The sequence below is a fragment of the Castor canadensis genome, chromosome 10, assembly GCF_047511655.1.
Source record: "Castor canadensis chromosome 10, mCasCan1.hap1v2, whole genome shotgun sequence".
NCBI classification, from domain to species: Eukaryota; Metazoa; Chordata; class Mammalia; order Rodentia; family Castoridae; genus Castor; species Castor canadensis.
In genome coordinates this window covers 147,368,487-147,383,102 of record NC_133395.1, presented here as the reverse complement: position 1 = coordinate 147,383,102, position 14,616 = coordinate 147,368,487, and the positions used below count along the sequence as shown (strand labels likewise).

Genomic DNA, 14,616 nt, shown 5'->3' with positions numbered 1-14,616 from the left:
CGCCCGCCCCAGTCCGGGCCCGCCTGGAGCTCCGCCCTCTTTAAGGACCGCCCACTTAACCCAGGCCCCGCCCAGTCCGCTCCGGCCCCGCCCTCCCTCCTGCCGGGGGTACCGCGCGCCCGCTCCAGTCTAGAGCCCGCCCCGCGCCAGCCTGGTGGGCCCCCCGCCCCCCCCTCCCTTCCCCCTCCCCCCCTCCCTTCCCCCTCCCCTCTCTTTCCCCCGCCCCGTCCTCTCAGCCTCTCTCCGCCGACACAAGAACTAGGCGAGCAGGCGCACGGGCCCACGCGGTCTCGGGCGGCTTTAATGGAGTCCGAGCGCCCGCGGTAGGGCTCACGGGGCCGGGCGGGATGGGGGTGGGAGCTGCGCCAAGATCGCCTTGTGTAGTAGGAAGCGGGAGGAGCCCCGCGCCGAGGGCCGGGGGTGCGCCGGGGAGGGGCGCAGGGCTGTGCGGGCTCCGCGGCGGCTTTCGGGCCATCCTGCGCAGTCCCCGCGGGCGGGCGCGAGGCCACCGCCGGGCTGCAGGGCCCGGACTCCCCAGGCGACTCTGCCCGAGCTCGGCGGCTCACAGGTGTGTGTCCTCCTCGAACACGTCCGAGTCCTCGGGGTCACGCTTGCTCCCCATGAGCGCGCTCCAGCTCCCCGGGCCGTTGATGGCCCCGCCGCCGTTCAGGCTGGGCTGCTTCTCCTGCATCTCCGACTGGCTGTCGCTGGCCACGTCCAGCGTGGGGTTGTCGTGGCAGCCGTTCTCCACGAAGCGCAGCTCTTCGCCGTGCGACTGCAGTGATGGGAGAGGGCGCTGGGCGTGCGCTGCGGCCAGCCACGCACACCCCACACGCGACAGCCGCAGGCCCCCGCGGATAGCCAGTGCCCTCACACCTGCTCCTGAATAATCCTTTGCACTAAAAACCCGTTCATCCCCCTGGCATCACCTGATCCTTCCTAACAGACCCGTTATAAATGAGACCGGGCCTGCTCTCTTCCTCTTGGCTGCAGGAGCCTCTTCTATCCTCTAGGCATTGCCTGTTCCAGAGCCCTAGATGCTGGGGCTCTCCAGTGCCACTCTTCCCCTGAGAGGAGCAGCTTGTGATGTGCAGGGCGCCCCACTCCCTGTACCTGCCGCTCCTGCTCTGCAGAGCCAGCCAGTGCCAGGCCCTGGCCTAGTGCCCGTACAGCCTTGTTTTTTCCAGGACAGCAGTTGAGGACACTGCATCTCAGGTGACCAGCATTGGTGGGCACCCCTCCACCAGCTTCCCTGGTGTACCCTGCCCCATGCTCACCACGTGCTTGAGCTTGGGCAGCCGGCGCTGCCAGCAGTTGTAGAGCAGGCCAAGCACAATGATGATGAAGCAGATGACCCCGATGATCACCAGTACCACGAAGAGCGTCCCGTAGTCACTGCGCACCTGGGTGGCCCGTGCCTGGCAGCTGCTGGTGGTGGAGTAGTTCTGGATACCAATCTAGGGGTGGGAGGGACCAGGTTCCTGAGCCAGGACCCTGGTGCTGGGCTCCTCACCGAGGGGCGGTTGGGGTTTGGGACCAGGGCCAGCAGGCAAGACTTGAGAAGAGGCCAGCACATTGTGGTCTTCTGATGTTCCCTGGGGCCTGGACCTGTGCTCAGAGGGGTGTGTACTGTCTACCCTGTCACCTAAGCCCCTCCCATGGCTGCATTCCCCACAGAGGCTTCTGCCCCAGCACAACTCTGGACACACCTGGCTGAGGTCCTAATTCCACTGAGCCGGGTCCCTACGCTGCTAATCATTGTCTACTAGAGAGAGACTGTGCCTGTCCCTCAGTTAAACTGAGCAGGGCAGCTGAAAGCCCCTCTTGCCCTCTAGCACACATAACCACTGGGTCAGGGCCCTGACCTTTAGGGTAGGCAGGGGGCTCGGCTATCATTCTGGCCACTGGGGCAGGCAGCTGCACATCTCAAGGGCCAGTGTGGAGACACAGTGAATATGGTCTACCCCTGCCCTCCCAATGGCAGCTACCTAGCACTCCCACACACTGAAGGTTATCTTCACTAGGCCTGCCTTCTCCCCCTGGGGCTGCTGACCCCCATAGAGCCAGGCACAGGGAAGGGAGGCAAGGAGGTCGAAAAGTGCCAGGAAGGCTCTGGTGCAGAGGCCAGGCTGTGTTGGGCCCTTTCTAAGGCCAGAGCTTCAGTTCCTCTGTGGTGTCTGAACCACCTGTGCGTACCCAGTACTTCTCTCATCTTTTAATTCAGTTTTCATTTTTGCTAGAGTCACCCCCCAATGCACTTGTACCACTTCTGTACTTTTAAAGACCCAGCATGCCTTTTAGTCAAGCAAATCTGAATTGAGTGCCCTGTACAGGCAGAATGCCTAGGGGCAGGGAGCAGAGGTAGGGGGCCTGAAGTCACAGTCAGCCTGTTCCCACCATCCTCTACCACCACCAGTGTTCTTGACCCAGAATTTCAGGGCTACCAACCAGCAGTGCAGTGGCATGATAAAAGGCCCTGAATCTCACAGGCTTGGTTCTTCCTAGTTGTGTAATCTCAAGCAAGCCACCTCACCTCTCTGGGGTTCAGCTCCCACCCCAAAATGGTGCTTTATTTAATCCTCATGACCCCATGGGGTGGCAGAGAGGATTAAGTGAGAACCCAGTGCAGTGTGGCCCTTGTGAACACTTGACATGCTTACTAAAAATAAGGAAAAAACCCAGTATGAAAACACTAGATAAGGAGGCAGCCCAGGTCATATATGTTCATGTTTGCTGTCATGTACTGCAAAGTCCCCAAGAGCAAGGAGAGCCAATAACAGGTCACTGGGGCCACAGTGAGTAAAGGTGGTTTGGTGTGTGTGCTGGGTGGGGGTGTGTGGCTGTCCTTAAGAAGGGGGCCAGAAGCATCAGAGAGACTTAAGGTCCCACCTCCCCTAGCCTTCACTGCAGCCCAGGACAGGCCAGCGGCTCACAGGCTGCATTAGGCAGGGCTGTTTCCCACCCTGGATCCATACTGTAGGCCCTAGGGGAGGAGCCCTGGCACGTGTGGTTTCTGCAAACTGTTGTGTCCCCTTCTGCCAGGTGCTGCATGGAGTTTCTTCTGCTGTCCCACCACTGAGCCTCACCCCCTCCCCCACGGCTCGCTCTCTGCCCTCTCCTGGCTGTAGCTTTTGCATGCAGTACACAAAGCTCCGCCATTCCACGGGGTCCTGCCCCAGGCTGCGCCTGGCAGGACTCTGTTCTTGCTCCCTTGAAGCAAGGAGGCCCCATCCTCGGGGACTGCAGGTTCCCAGGGACAGGAGGGGTCAAGGCAGCAGTCAGCTGGCAGGTCACTGCATGCTTACCTCTTCCAGACTCCTGCGAATGTCACCCAGCATGGAGAGGACATCTTGGGTGGGCACAACCCCTATGGGGAAGAAACGGCATCATCAGCTTAGCTGGATGCATTGGCCCCTGAAGCATTTCTCCATGGGACTCTTGGGTACTGACCTGACCCCTCTACCCCACTTCCAGCTTTGATCACACTCGGATCCTCATTAGAAGACCATGTGACAGGCGTGACACTGGATGACTCAAGCATTGCATCTGAACATGCTGCTCTCCCCCCACAGCCTTCAGTGTGCTGGTTCCACACTGTTCCCAGCCCAGTCCCGGTCTTTACTTCCTCTTCCTCTTTCCCAGAACCCAAGTGTGTCAGTCCACCTGGAGCCCTAATTTGGGAGCCCTGTAGTCCTGGGGTGCTGGGCTCCACATCCCTGCTGCACTGCCTGCTTGCTGGTGTGGGTTTGCCCCGCGCCTGCCCTCCTCACCCTGCTCGCCCACCAGCGTCATCAGAAGGTGCTGCTCCTTCTCGCTGGGCTTGCTCAGGGAGATGTGCCAGTCCCCATGGCGGCCGCTGCCGTGGCGGGGCAGCACCTCCTCCACCAGGGCCAGGAGCCGCAGCCCCCGGTGCTGCCGGAACACCTCCTACAAGGTGGAGAGGCCTGAGCTCAGGGAAGGACTGAGGCCCACAGGCCCATCTGCCTGTGCGCCCATCCCCCACACCGTCCTCAGTTCAGGGGTCAAAGGCCTGGAAAGACCTTCTGGCTGTAGGTCAGTTCTGGGGACTGCCTGCGAGCTGGAAGCTTGGTGCAGGTTGGGAACACCAAGATACATCTTGTTTACCTTGGCCTCCAGGTCTTCTCTGTTCCGGCTAGAGGAAGGCCTGGGCCTCCCTGAGACATGCACAGTGGACTGAGGGGACACACTGGCCCATGCACAGTAACAATTCCAGGACTCAGGCTTGGAGTATGGAAGACTATAGGAGCACTGCTCATGGTGCCTGGTGGTAAGTGTACGGTGCTGGGGACAAATACAGAAGGATAATGGGCCGACATCAGGTGCTTCCACAGCCACCAGGAAGCAGGGAGGTGGGAAGCAGAGTCAGGACTCCTCTGGGCCATCAGAGCAGACAGCAGCCAGCGCCCGTCACTGGAGAGACATCTGAGTGCTTTCACAGAGCCAGTGTGGAGACGGCTCGATGTGTAGATTGACTTGACCATGACATATGTGCTTCCATAATTTAAACCAAAGCAACAGCTGGCCCTAGACAGGAATTCAGTGAGGGCCGGGGCAGGAGACCAGGACCCTGCCTCCTGGTTCACAGGCTGCCACCTGTCCCTCCCTAGCCCAGGTGGGATGAGGAGATCCTCTAGTCTTCTGGCACCTCCCCAGAAGCCTTCTCTGCACTCCATGCAAAACTGAATCCACTGCTTGGGCCTCTGAAGGCCCAACCAGACCAGAGTGCCCGCCCTGCTATGGAGCTGGGAGCCAGAGCTGCTGAGAGGCACAGCATCCTGTCAGGCCTCCCTGATCTCTTTTCTACTGCATCCCGGGCTAATGCACTGTTCCCTGGTTGTCATGCCAATCTGAAGGCCACTAGGGTGACTGAAATGTGGGATCCATTTCTTGTTCACTGGCCTCCCAGCCCAAAGCTCAGCTCTAACCGTGAGTGCCAGGAGGCAGCCCTGCAGCTGCCAGGGCAGCCCGAGAGATGTGTGAGAGGACAGGGCGGGCCCATACCTGCCTAAGCAAAGTTCCTGCACTGGAACCTGCAGTCCCACTGCTCACAAAGCAATGCCCTCTGACCCATAGTGAGCCTTCCCTGCTGCAGCACTGTACTCACTGTGTACACCCATCTCTTTTTGGGTGGAGACATCTGCCTGGCCTAAGCCCACGGGTGTGCTGACTGTAGACTATTAGGCGGGGAAACAGTGTATGTGGCAAAGGGAAAGCCCTGGCTTTGGAACCAAGTAAATCTGGGTTCAAATCCTGGTTCTGCCATTTCTCAGCTCTGTGACCTTCAGTTCCCCATCTGACAATGTGGGCTCAGTGGGGGAATTAAAAGTAATCATTCAATCACATGGTTTGGAGCAACTCACCCTTCACATTGTTCACCAAAATTAATTCTAAAGCTTTCACAAGTAAGCATAGAAGGTATCACCCAAGATGATGGACTGCCCTTAGAAATATTGAACTCAAAGTTGTGTGTGTGTGTGTGTATGTGTGAGGGGGGCGGAGAGAGACAGAGAAAGCTCAGTTCTTGCCAAAGAAGCAATGACACCTCTGTAGCTGTGAGAGCATCTGGAGCCCAGATCTTGGTTTTTAAACTTTTTCTCGTGAAAAGAAACCAGAACTCCTTGGAGAAATGGTGGAGTCTGGGGCTGGGAGGGCCGAGCATGATGCAATGTGCCCTCAACTGCTGCCTCAAGTGAGTGAAGGTCGAGTCTTGCCTGAGGGTCAGCCCTGCTCTGGTTCCTGAGTTCTGATCACCCACCCCTTTGTACTAATGCTTTTTCCCTTTCAGGATTCTTACTAAAGGCCACCACCATTTTCCCCTCCCTGTCCTCGTCCTTGTCCTCTGGTGCGTCTCCTGGTCGTGCTGAGTGAAGTACCTGATCCTTGTGTGTCTAGGACGAGGTTCTCTTCTGCATGACAACACCTCAGGATTTACCACTTTATCTTTCTGCTTCCTCACCTGGACTTGCCCCCGCTGGCTCCGTTCGGTTTGCTATGGCATCCCAGGTGAAGTTGGAAAAGCTGGCTAGTCATTATTACTTCTCCATACTTTACAAATCAAATTCCTGAAGCTGTAAAACTTGCCCTGAGATTAGATTCTGAGGGAACATTTCTCCCTATCTTTTTCTGAAGATGTGGGTTCTGTGTGGTCACTATTTTTACATTCATAAATTCCTATTCTCTTCAACTGTATCAAGGTCATTAAATACAAGGAAAGGCTGAGGATCTGCTCCAGATTACAGGAGACCAGACGCAGAACTACCTGCAATGCATGGTCCTGGGTCACAGCCTGGACCAGAAGGGGGAAAGCTACAACTACAAAGTTACTGGAACCACTGGCAAAATGTAAACAAAGTAGATAGATTAGATACAGTTTTGTACCACTGTTAATTTCCTGATATTGCAACTGTATTGTGGTTATCTAAAAAAATATTCTTGCTGAGGAAATACAATAATTAGGGGTAAAAGAGAGTGATGCCTTCAACTTCTTCTCAAATGGTGTGAAAGGAAAGTGTTGTGGTGTGGGTCTGGAGTGTCCCCAAAAGGCCATGGGTCAAAGGCATGGTCTGTAGCCCATAGTGCTATTGGGAAGTAGTGGAAGTGAGGCAGGGCAGGTCAGGGAAAATGAGGTCTGGGAAACAGCAGCCAACAATTCAAAGGGAAACACTGTATTAATGAATGACTTGATTAAAAGCACATAGGCACTATTATCTTGCCTTTAGGTCTTAAACCCTCTCAGCAAGCTGCAACATTTAGTAAAAAGAAAAAGAAGAGAAAAAGAGCAACCCTACCTCTGACCTGACCCACTCTCCTGAGTGATTAGCACCCTCCAGGAATGAGCAACACCATCTTTGAAAAGGCGCTTGTCCTGGACAAAACACCGGGGAAAATGGCTCCTCTGGCACACAAATTTTACAAAGGAAAATACTATCACGAAGATAGACAACTGCTTGTATGGTGCACCTGGCAGGACCCACCCTTTGTTAAAAGAGAGGCCCAAATACTCATGTCATTATGTCCTCAAATTTAGTAAATGGGCCAACCGTGAAACTCTCTGGGCCCAAGTGATAAGACAATGTGACAGCAAGAATGACAGAATATAGCAGATGTCTAAAACAAAGGGAGCACTCTTCTCTAAGGCAAATTCAAGCCGACCCCCAACCCACTTTTCCACCATAAATACTCTTGATGTTACAGCACCCATTGCAGCTGTTATCAGCTGTGCCCACACCCATGTCTGGGCTGGGTACTACATTTCTATCTTTGCTTCATTAATAAACTTTCTTGGTCTCTACCTCGATGCGTCCTAAGAAAAATTTTTTTGTAACAACATAATGAACTTGGTACCCAGGGGCCAGGCAGAGGTGTCCTCTGTTTGGGAGCCTCGCTGGTTACCATAATAGAACCTTTACAAGGTGGGGCCAGGTGGGAGGAAGTGAGGTCACCTCACATGACCTTGACCATGACCTTGAAGGGACATTAGAACCTTGGCCCCTCCACTCTCTCTGCTTCCCACATGCTGTCATGTGGGCCTCCTCTCCCACTCACTCTCTACTATGGATTCCAGCCTTTTGGCCCAAAAGCAATAGAGCCAAGTGCCCACTGACTGAATTTCAGAAACCATGAGCCAAAATAAACTTATCCTCCTTATAAGTGGTATATCTCAGGTATTCTGTCACAGCAAGCTGACTACCATGGATATACTTAAGGAAAAGGGGATTAAAGCTGTGAGAAGACATCTCAACAAAGGAACCACTAAATATATTGAGAAAGTGAAATAAGCACCAGCTGTTAATAATGACTGATGCTCAAGTCCACTCATCATTACGAAAGTGCAGATAAAACCACAATTGAGATCTATAATACATTTGCTCCTCTTCTTACCCTACACGCACACGCAAAGAATGAAGAAAACAAGTATTGAGAGAATGTAGAGAAACTGGAACCGTGGTGTGCTATGCTGGTGAGAGTGAGAAATGGTGCAGCCAGTGTGGAAACTGTGAATAAGGTTAGAGTATGATCCAAAAACCCCACTTCTGGGTATACACCCCAATGAATCAAAAACAGGGTATTGAATATAGTGTGAACAGCACTGCTCACACTAGCCAAAATAGGGAAGCCAGAGTCCTGCTGAGCTGATTCTCACTCCCAAAGTCATTGAATGGGCAGCACTGGCCACCTTTGAAAGACAGGACAAAAAATGTTACTAAAAATAGGAACTGACTGACAGTCTGCCAACTGTCCCTTCTCCCTGGCTGAAGAGCAGACATCTTTTCTTTTTATTCCTTTTATTTTATTTATTCTTCAGTGCTGGGGATGGAAGCCAGGCCTTGTGCTAGGCCAGCTCCGACTACCGAGCCTACCCAGCCCTGAAAGTCTATTCTTTAAAGGAAAATGGAAGGCCTCTGCCGGAGAGGACACCAGAGACAACCGTGGGGGAGGGCACCGTGCGAGGGAGTGAATGAGCACTGACACTCCACACGCACATGTGTAATGGAGACGCCCTGGCACTACCCCACAGAGCACGGAACCAGCAAGTCACGTCCAGGAAGCTGTTTCCACAGTTGGATCAATCACCAGGAGGAAGAGCCTGAGCTTCCAAATGAAATGGACAGGACACCGTCCTGAGAAGCCACAGTGGACAAGCTCCACTCCCAGGCTCCAAGCTTCCCAGCAGGGGCTGGGGTGTGGTCCGGTGGTCAGCACTTGCCTATCCAGGGTCCAGCCCCAGCACCAAGAACAACCTGCCCAACCAGCATTCTGATGGCCTTCTTAGAGAGCTGTGCGCTAACACGGGCAGACACTGGAGGGAAAGCTAAGGCCAAAACGAGCAAGGGGAGGAAAGTAACCCATACAGGAAGAAGACAATTTTATTATGAAGCTCAGAATGGCCTCGAACTTGAGATCCTCCTTCTCAGCCTTCCAAGTGAGGACTGCCCGTGTGTGGCAACACACTGCACATGAAAACAACTTTTACAAAAGACTTCACTGGGCGTGGTAGTGCATGCCTGTAGTCCCAGCACTCAGGAGGCTGAAGCAAGAGGATCACTAGAGCCTGGGAGTTCAAGGCCAGCCTGGGCAACATGGAGAGACCCTGTCTCAAAAACCAAAATCCAAACAACAGAAAAAGACTTCAATATCATTTTAAACAATGGTAAAAAAATTTTTTTTAAATTCCATACAGAAACAAAATGAGTCCTTTAGCTTTTTTTTTGGTTTGCTCTTTTTTCAGCACTGGGACTTGAACTCAGGGCCTTATGCTTTCTAGGCAGGCACTATACCACTTGAACTACCAATGACTACTTTAAGTTAAAAAGAAAAGCAGCTAAGAAAGAAAGAGTCCTTAGAAAATTTATGATATGAAAGCACTCTGGGGTTTTTTTTTGGGGGGTGGTGGTGGGTGCTGGTTCGTGCCTGGGTTAGGCTTGCTCCTCTGCAGTAAGGACAGCACCTTCCCTGGTCCCCCAGTGCTGTCCTCCCTCCCCAAGTAAGCCTAGCTTAGCACTCACACAGTCTGTGTTCTCTGTCATGTTCAGAATGCTATAGTAAGGACAGCACCTTCCCTGGTCCCCCAGCACAACACCCCAGCAGCACCCCTGTGTGAACCAGCTCCCCACTCACACAGTCCATGTTCTCTGTCATATTCAGAATGATGTAGTTCTTCCCAGCCAGGTTGCTCCAGTCCTTGCAGATCACCTGTGCCAGAAGACACAAGCAAGGGTGATATCATGAATCCCCAGGAGAGGAGGCAGGAGAGAGGGATGGAAACCTTCAAGAAGCCAGCAGGTGCAGATCTAGGGAGAAGGAGGCAAGCTCTGCGAGGTGACATGCCAAGAACCCAGCCAAAGGTCCACAGAGCCTGGTGTCTATCCTCAGGGACCAAGCAGGGGTCTAGGTGAGAAGAGAAGGCAGGCAAGATGCCCAGGGAGTGGGCGCTGTCAGAGGCTGGCCTGCCTCAAAGCTTTTTAATGTTCTGTGGCCAGAGGCAGGGCCGATGACCTGAGACCCCTTCTCCTCCCTTCCCTCCCTTCTGTGGCATGAACACTGACGTGTGCAGGTGCACGCTCAAGTGTGTGGCACACGTTGGTAGTAAGGGCCGGAAGAGCGCTGTCAGCCACCCACTTGCTGCTCCAATAAGCACCAGACAAAGGAAAGCCAGGTGGCCGTCACGCTGTCCAAACACTTTGCAGGTGAGTGTGGAGGGACAGCCACTGCTGGGCCAGAAGGTGTGCATCCCACCAGTTCCAGGGGACTGTACTGCTGTAGAAGGGTCTCCCCTAGCCAGGCAGATCCAACACACTCCTCCACAGGGAGGGCCAGACTCTGGGGAGGAAGAAGCTGCCTCTCAGCCTTACCTGAGTGGAGTCCCAGGGTGTTCTGGAGAAGACTTCAGCAGCCTGTCCTTCCTGGGGCTGCTGGCTGGGACCTTCCTTCCCCAAGGTCACTGAGAAAGGTGTCGGTTCCACATCTCCAGAGGTGGGTGGGAAAGAGGCTGAGGTCTTGGGGTAAAAGGGACCCTGATCCAGGGCCTCAGCCCCAGCTGGAGCTTCTGTTTGCAGGAAAGAAAGCGAGGACGGCTGCTCCCCTTGCTTGCCGGCCAGCCCGGCTGCACTCACTGTGGCCTCTACATTTGCTTCCTGGGGGACCTCGAACTCTACCCCAAGCCCAGCAGCTGGCAACATGGTACCCCCAGCCTCCTGGCTGGTAAAGTCCTGATCCCCCAGGGTCACGGTACTTGGGGTGACTGAGGGTGGTGACAAGCTGGGCTCCAAACTGCTCTCCCCCTTCACGCCTGAGGAGGCCTGCTCCCCAGAATCCTCGTGCCTGTGTCCACTGGCCCCAGGAGTCTGGCTGCTGCTGCTGGGAGAAAAGTCACCGGCTTGAGTTGTGGCTTCTTGGGACCCGCTCACCACCGGGAGCAAATCCTCCTCCTCTTCCTCCTCCTCCTTTTGCACCTCCTCCTTCTCCCTCTCTTCCTCCTCCTCCTCCTCTTCCTCTTCCTCTTCCTCCTCCTCCTCCTCCTCTAGAGGCATATGCCAGGGAGGCTCAACCAGATTCGTCTTGGGCAGGGCAGAGGGGAGGTTCGGTAGGTCCTGGGCCTGGCCATCGTCTTCCATGGAAGCTGCCTTCTCCGTGAGGTCTGGGAAGACGTAGTCTAAGGACAGAGATGGATTGCTCACTCACTCGTTTCACCAGCAGATGTATTTGGAATTTACTGAGAGCATTTCCCGGAGTTAAAGAACCATGATATACTCATGGGGGATGGTGGAACATTAGGAGGAAATGGGGCTGGGGAGGAGGGTGGGGCCAGCCTGTGGAGGAACACAGGAGCCCAGCTACACATGGCTTCCTTTATGATAATAAAAATAACACTCAGGTGCAGAGTACTTGCTTGGCATGTATCGAGCCCTGGGTTCCATCCCAGCACTGCAAAATAACAACAACAATAATTTACCACCCAAATTCAATGAGCACAGGAATGCAGGAGCAGAAAGCAGAAGCTTGCATACGACACCCTGAGCAGGCTTGAGCAGTGGCTTCTCCACTGTGGTGATGTGGCTCTGCTCATCCAGGGACCTTCCTCTAGCCCTTTTTAGTTTAGTTATTTTTCAGTAGGGTCTCATGCTTTTTTGCCCAGGCTGGCTTCAAACCTTAACCCTCCTATCTCTTCCTCAAATACCTGGGATTATAGGTATGTACCACCATGCCTGGCCCTGTAAATTCAAATTTCTGATGACTGGAAGAAAAAGTCAAGGAGATGCCTCCAGAGCAAGAGCAAAAACAAAAAAACAAGACAGAAAAGTTTAACAAGACGAACAATGTGGGAGGCCTAATATCTACCTAATGTGATTTTCAGAAAATCAAACCCACAAAAATGGAGAATAGTGGGGAGAAAGCAAAGAAAAAGTGCCTCAGGGCTGGGAACACAGGTCTTCACAGTGAAGGCATCTCATCAGAGTGGCCAGCCAAGGACTCACAGCTGACCTCATTCTCACTGAATTCTGGAGTTCTAAGCAGCAAAAGGAACTAAAAGCTGTCAGAAAAAGGCTTACCTACAAAGGAACAAGAAATTCATTAACAAATTACCATCAAGCTCCTAATTAATAACACTAGACTTCAGGAAGAAACTGAAAAAATGCAGAATTCTGAGAGTTTATTTTGAAACTAGAATTTTATACCCAACTAAACTATTATTCAAGTGTAGTTGCAAAATGAAGAGTGTTTTACACATGTGAGGGCTAAAACGTTTCATTATCCATAGATTCTGAGAGAATTATTTAAGGATCTTCTCCGAGAAATCCAAAAGAAGAAGAAACACGAGGGAAGTCATGAAAATAAACCTCAGGACAGAGCAGGTGCAGCGGGCCTAGGATGCAACAGGTTAAACACAGGCCAGGGCTGGCTGTGGCTCAGTGGTAGGGCTTTTGCCCTGCATGTATGAAGCTCTGGCTTCAACCCCAGCAACACAGAAAAGAAAAGGCAAAACAACAAACAAAACAAAACAGGCATTGAGAGAGGTCTGAGAACAGTTAGTACAAAAACAAAATTTGCTTCCCTATAGTTTTGCTGTATGACTTAGAAGCTAAGCAATCTTAGTCACAATTGAAAGCCCAGCATTTCAACTGTGATTTTAAATTGGTATTTAAGTGAATATTAGAATACTCAAATCCCCCACTTCTGTTAAGTGCAGTTTTTGAGTGGCAGAAACTCCTAATTCAAGGTCTGCCCTCTGCCTTCCCCACACCTCAGCACCCCACACTGACCAGTCCAGCATTACCGTTTGTGAGCAAAGGACAAGACTCACAGGACATTCAGGGGAAGCCAGCCTCCCGGGGAAGTATGAGGGTGACAGAAGAAAACAGCTGGCCTCTAAGAACAGTTAACACAGCACACGGAAGAGAACTTAGCGGAATGTCTTAAGAAAGATTCAAGAGTTAAATCATACCTCTAAAACAAGTGTAGGAAAGAATAGACACTTCAATATGAGTAAGAAACTACACAGAGAAATCTATTCAAAATAAAATGCAGTACATAAAATGTAATTGAAAGGGGCTGGATGGGTGGTGAATAGAAGGTAACAGTAAGAGTCTGATGGGTACTTAGGAAATGCAACACAAGGCCTCTCACAATCATGAGACTTCACTATGAGGAGGTTAATCAGACAGCAAAGCACAAGAATTAAGTGAAGACATGGACAAATGAACATAAAGCCAACAGCTGGGGAGCATGTTGCAATGGATCATGGGAAGTGATGAGGAAAGAAAATATTTGTAAGGAGACCCGAGGGAGAATCCAAGGTGTGAGTTGATCAGCTGATGAGGCAGCGGTCAGCAGTTGGTGAGGTCAGGAAGGGAGGCCGCTGGAAACCTTCAGAAGCAGAGGATGGGCTCAATAAAGCCTCAGACATGGCAGCAAGGTGGTGGGGTGGAAGGTCAGTGTCCACCACAGAATCCTCTGAGGTGGAGAAGGAAGGGCATTCCCAAGAAGGCAGGCTGGTCACGACAACCCTCTATCCCATTGATGCTACCTCTGCAGGAGTCCCAGTCTCCACGCCTGACTCCTCCTCTAAGATGGCAGTACCACTGCCATGCTGTTGGCCACATGATAAAGGCTCAAAAATTCAGCCGCTCACTGACCTGGACTTTAGTTTTCCACACGTCCAAACAAAGGTATAGGTCTATATAATGTCTCAGGTTCTTTCTTGCACTGATACATTAAGCTTTGGAGAGTCTGACAACTCTGCTGTCCTAGGTAAGAGTAAAGCAGAGTTCACTAGCTCACGGACTCTTGGTGCCAAGCAGCAGGTGTGCTCCTGTCTACTCCCAGCCCCTCAACAGTGCCTGCCTGCCAAGTAGAAAGGAGAACGAAGTGTTTGTTGAACCATTGGCTCCCACCTTCTGCCTCCTGCACCTGTTAGCGCATGGATTCTTTCTTACTATCTTCTCCTGCCACCTGAAACGTAATCATCTGTGTCAGCTCTGTCCATCCTTCCTACACTGTCTCTCCAGTGAGCTCGTTTCCACCAATGCCTGCACGGTGTCTGTGGCCCCACGTCTCCCACCAAGCTTTGGCTTCCTTCCTGCCTCTCACCTCTGGCAACACCGGGGCTCACTGGCATTTGGAATACACAGACCTTTCTTGTTTCTTCACCCCTCTCAAGACCCAAAACAACTCCTTTCCTCTGACTTCTTGATCATGTTTTATCAACTGTGTGACCTTAGACAAATTATTTAACCTCTTTGTCTCCCTTTCCCTATCTGTGGACTGTGATAGTGTTACCATGTGAGGCTGTAGCCAGGGTGCCACAAGCTAACTCTGGGCACAGGCCACAACGCAAACACTTGACTAATGTTAGTTGCCCCACCACCTTCTCTCTCGTTGTCATGTTGCAAAGTCATCAGGAAAAACAGCACTGCTCTGGAAGTCCAAGTCTGCAAGATAAGTGCTTCAGGAACAGAGGCAGGCCAGGAAAGGAGTGGCCATCAGTGAGCAAGCATGAATACAATCTGAAACTCAAGATGCTCTTATAACAGAATAACTTAAAGGGAAGCCCAGCGGGGCCTCGCCAGGGCCACAGGTGTGATGGAGCTGAGAGAC

General features: G+C 52.4%; 1 protein-coding gene and 1 long non-coding RNA gene across 6 annotated transcripts in view; one reads left to right on the top strand and one right to left on the bottom strand.

Moving 5' to 3' along the window:
* The first annotated feature begins 88 nt into the window (after positions 1–88).
* LOC141411553 (uncharacterized) lies at positions 89–7,335 on the top strand. 3 transcript variants are annotated; one of them, XR_012436404.1, is made up of 4 exons: positions 89–154; positions 3,475–4,053; positions 4,138–4,288; positions 5,807–7,335. It is a non-coding gene; the product is annotated as an uncharacterized lncRNA (long non-coding RNA). The 3 variants fall into 3 exon arrangements; XR_012436403.1 differs by lacking the exon at positions 89–154 and adding an exon at positions 235–323; XR_012436402.1 differs by lacking the exon at positions 89–154 and adding an exon at positions 1,453–1,622.
* The window catches only part of Podxl2 (podocalyxin like 2), a 31,250-nt gene continuing 16,911 nt past the window's right edge, over positions 278–14,616 (bottom strand). For all 3 annotated transcript variants that reach the window (XM_020177528.2, XM_074044576.1, XM_074044575.1), the window contains exons 3-8: positions 10,374–11,173; positions 9,640–9,714; positions 3,771–3,927; positions 3,306–3,367; positions 1,278–1,457; positions 278–775 (exon numbers count right to left, since the gene is read on the bottom strand). In XM_020177528.2, coding sequence (XP_020033117.2) covers positions 563–775; positions 1,278–1,457; positions 3,306–3,367; positions 3,771–3,927; positions 9,640–9,714; positions 10,374–11,173 — 1,487 coding nt within the window. In that variant the 3' untranslated portion in view covers positions 278–562. The remainder of the gene's footprint in view (positions 776–1,277; positions 1,458–3,305; positions 3,368–3,770; positions 3,928–9,639; positions 9,715–10,373; positions 11,174–14,616) is intronic.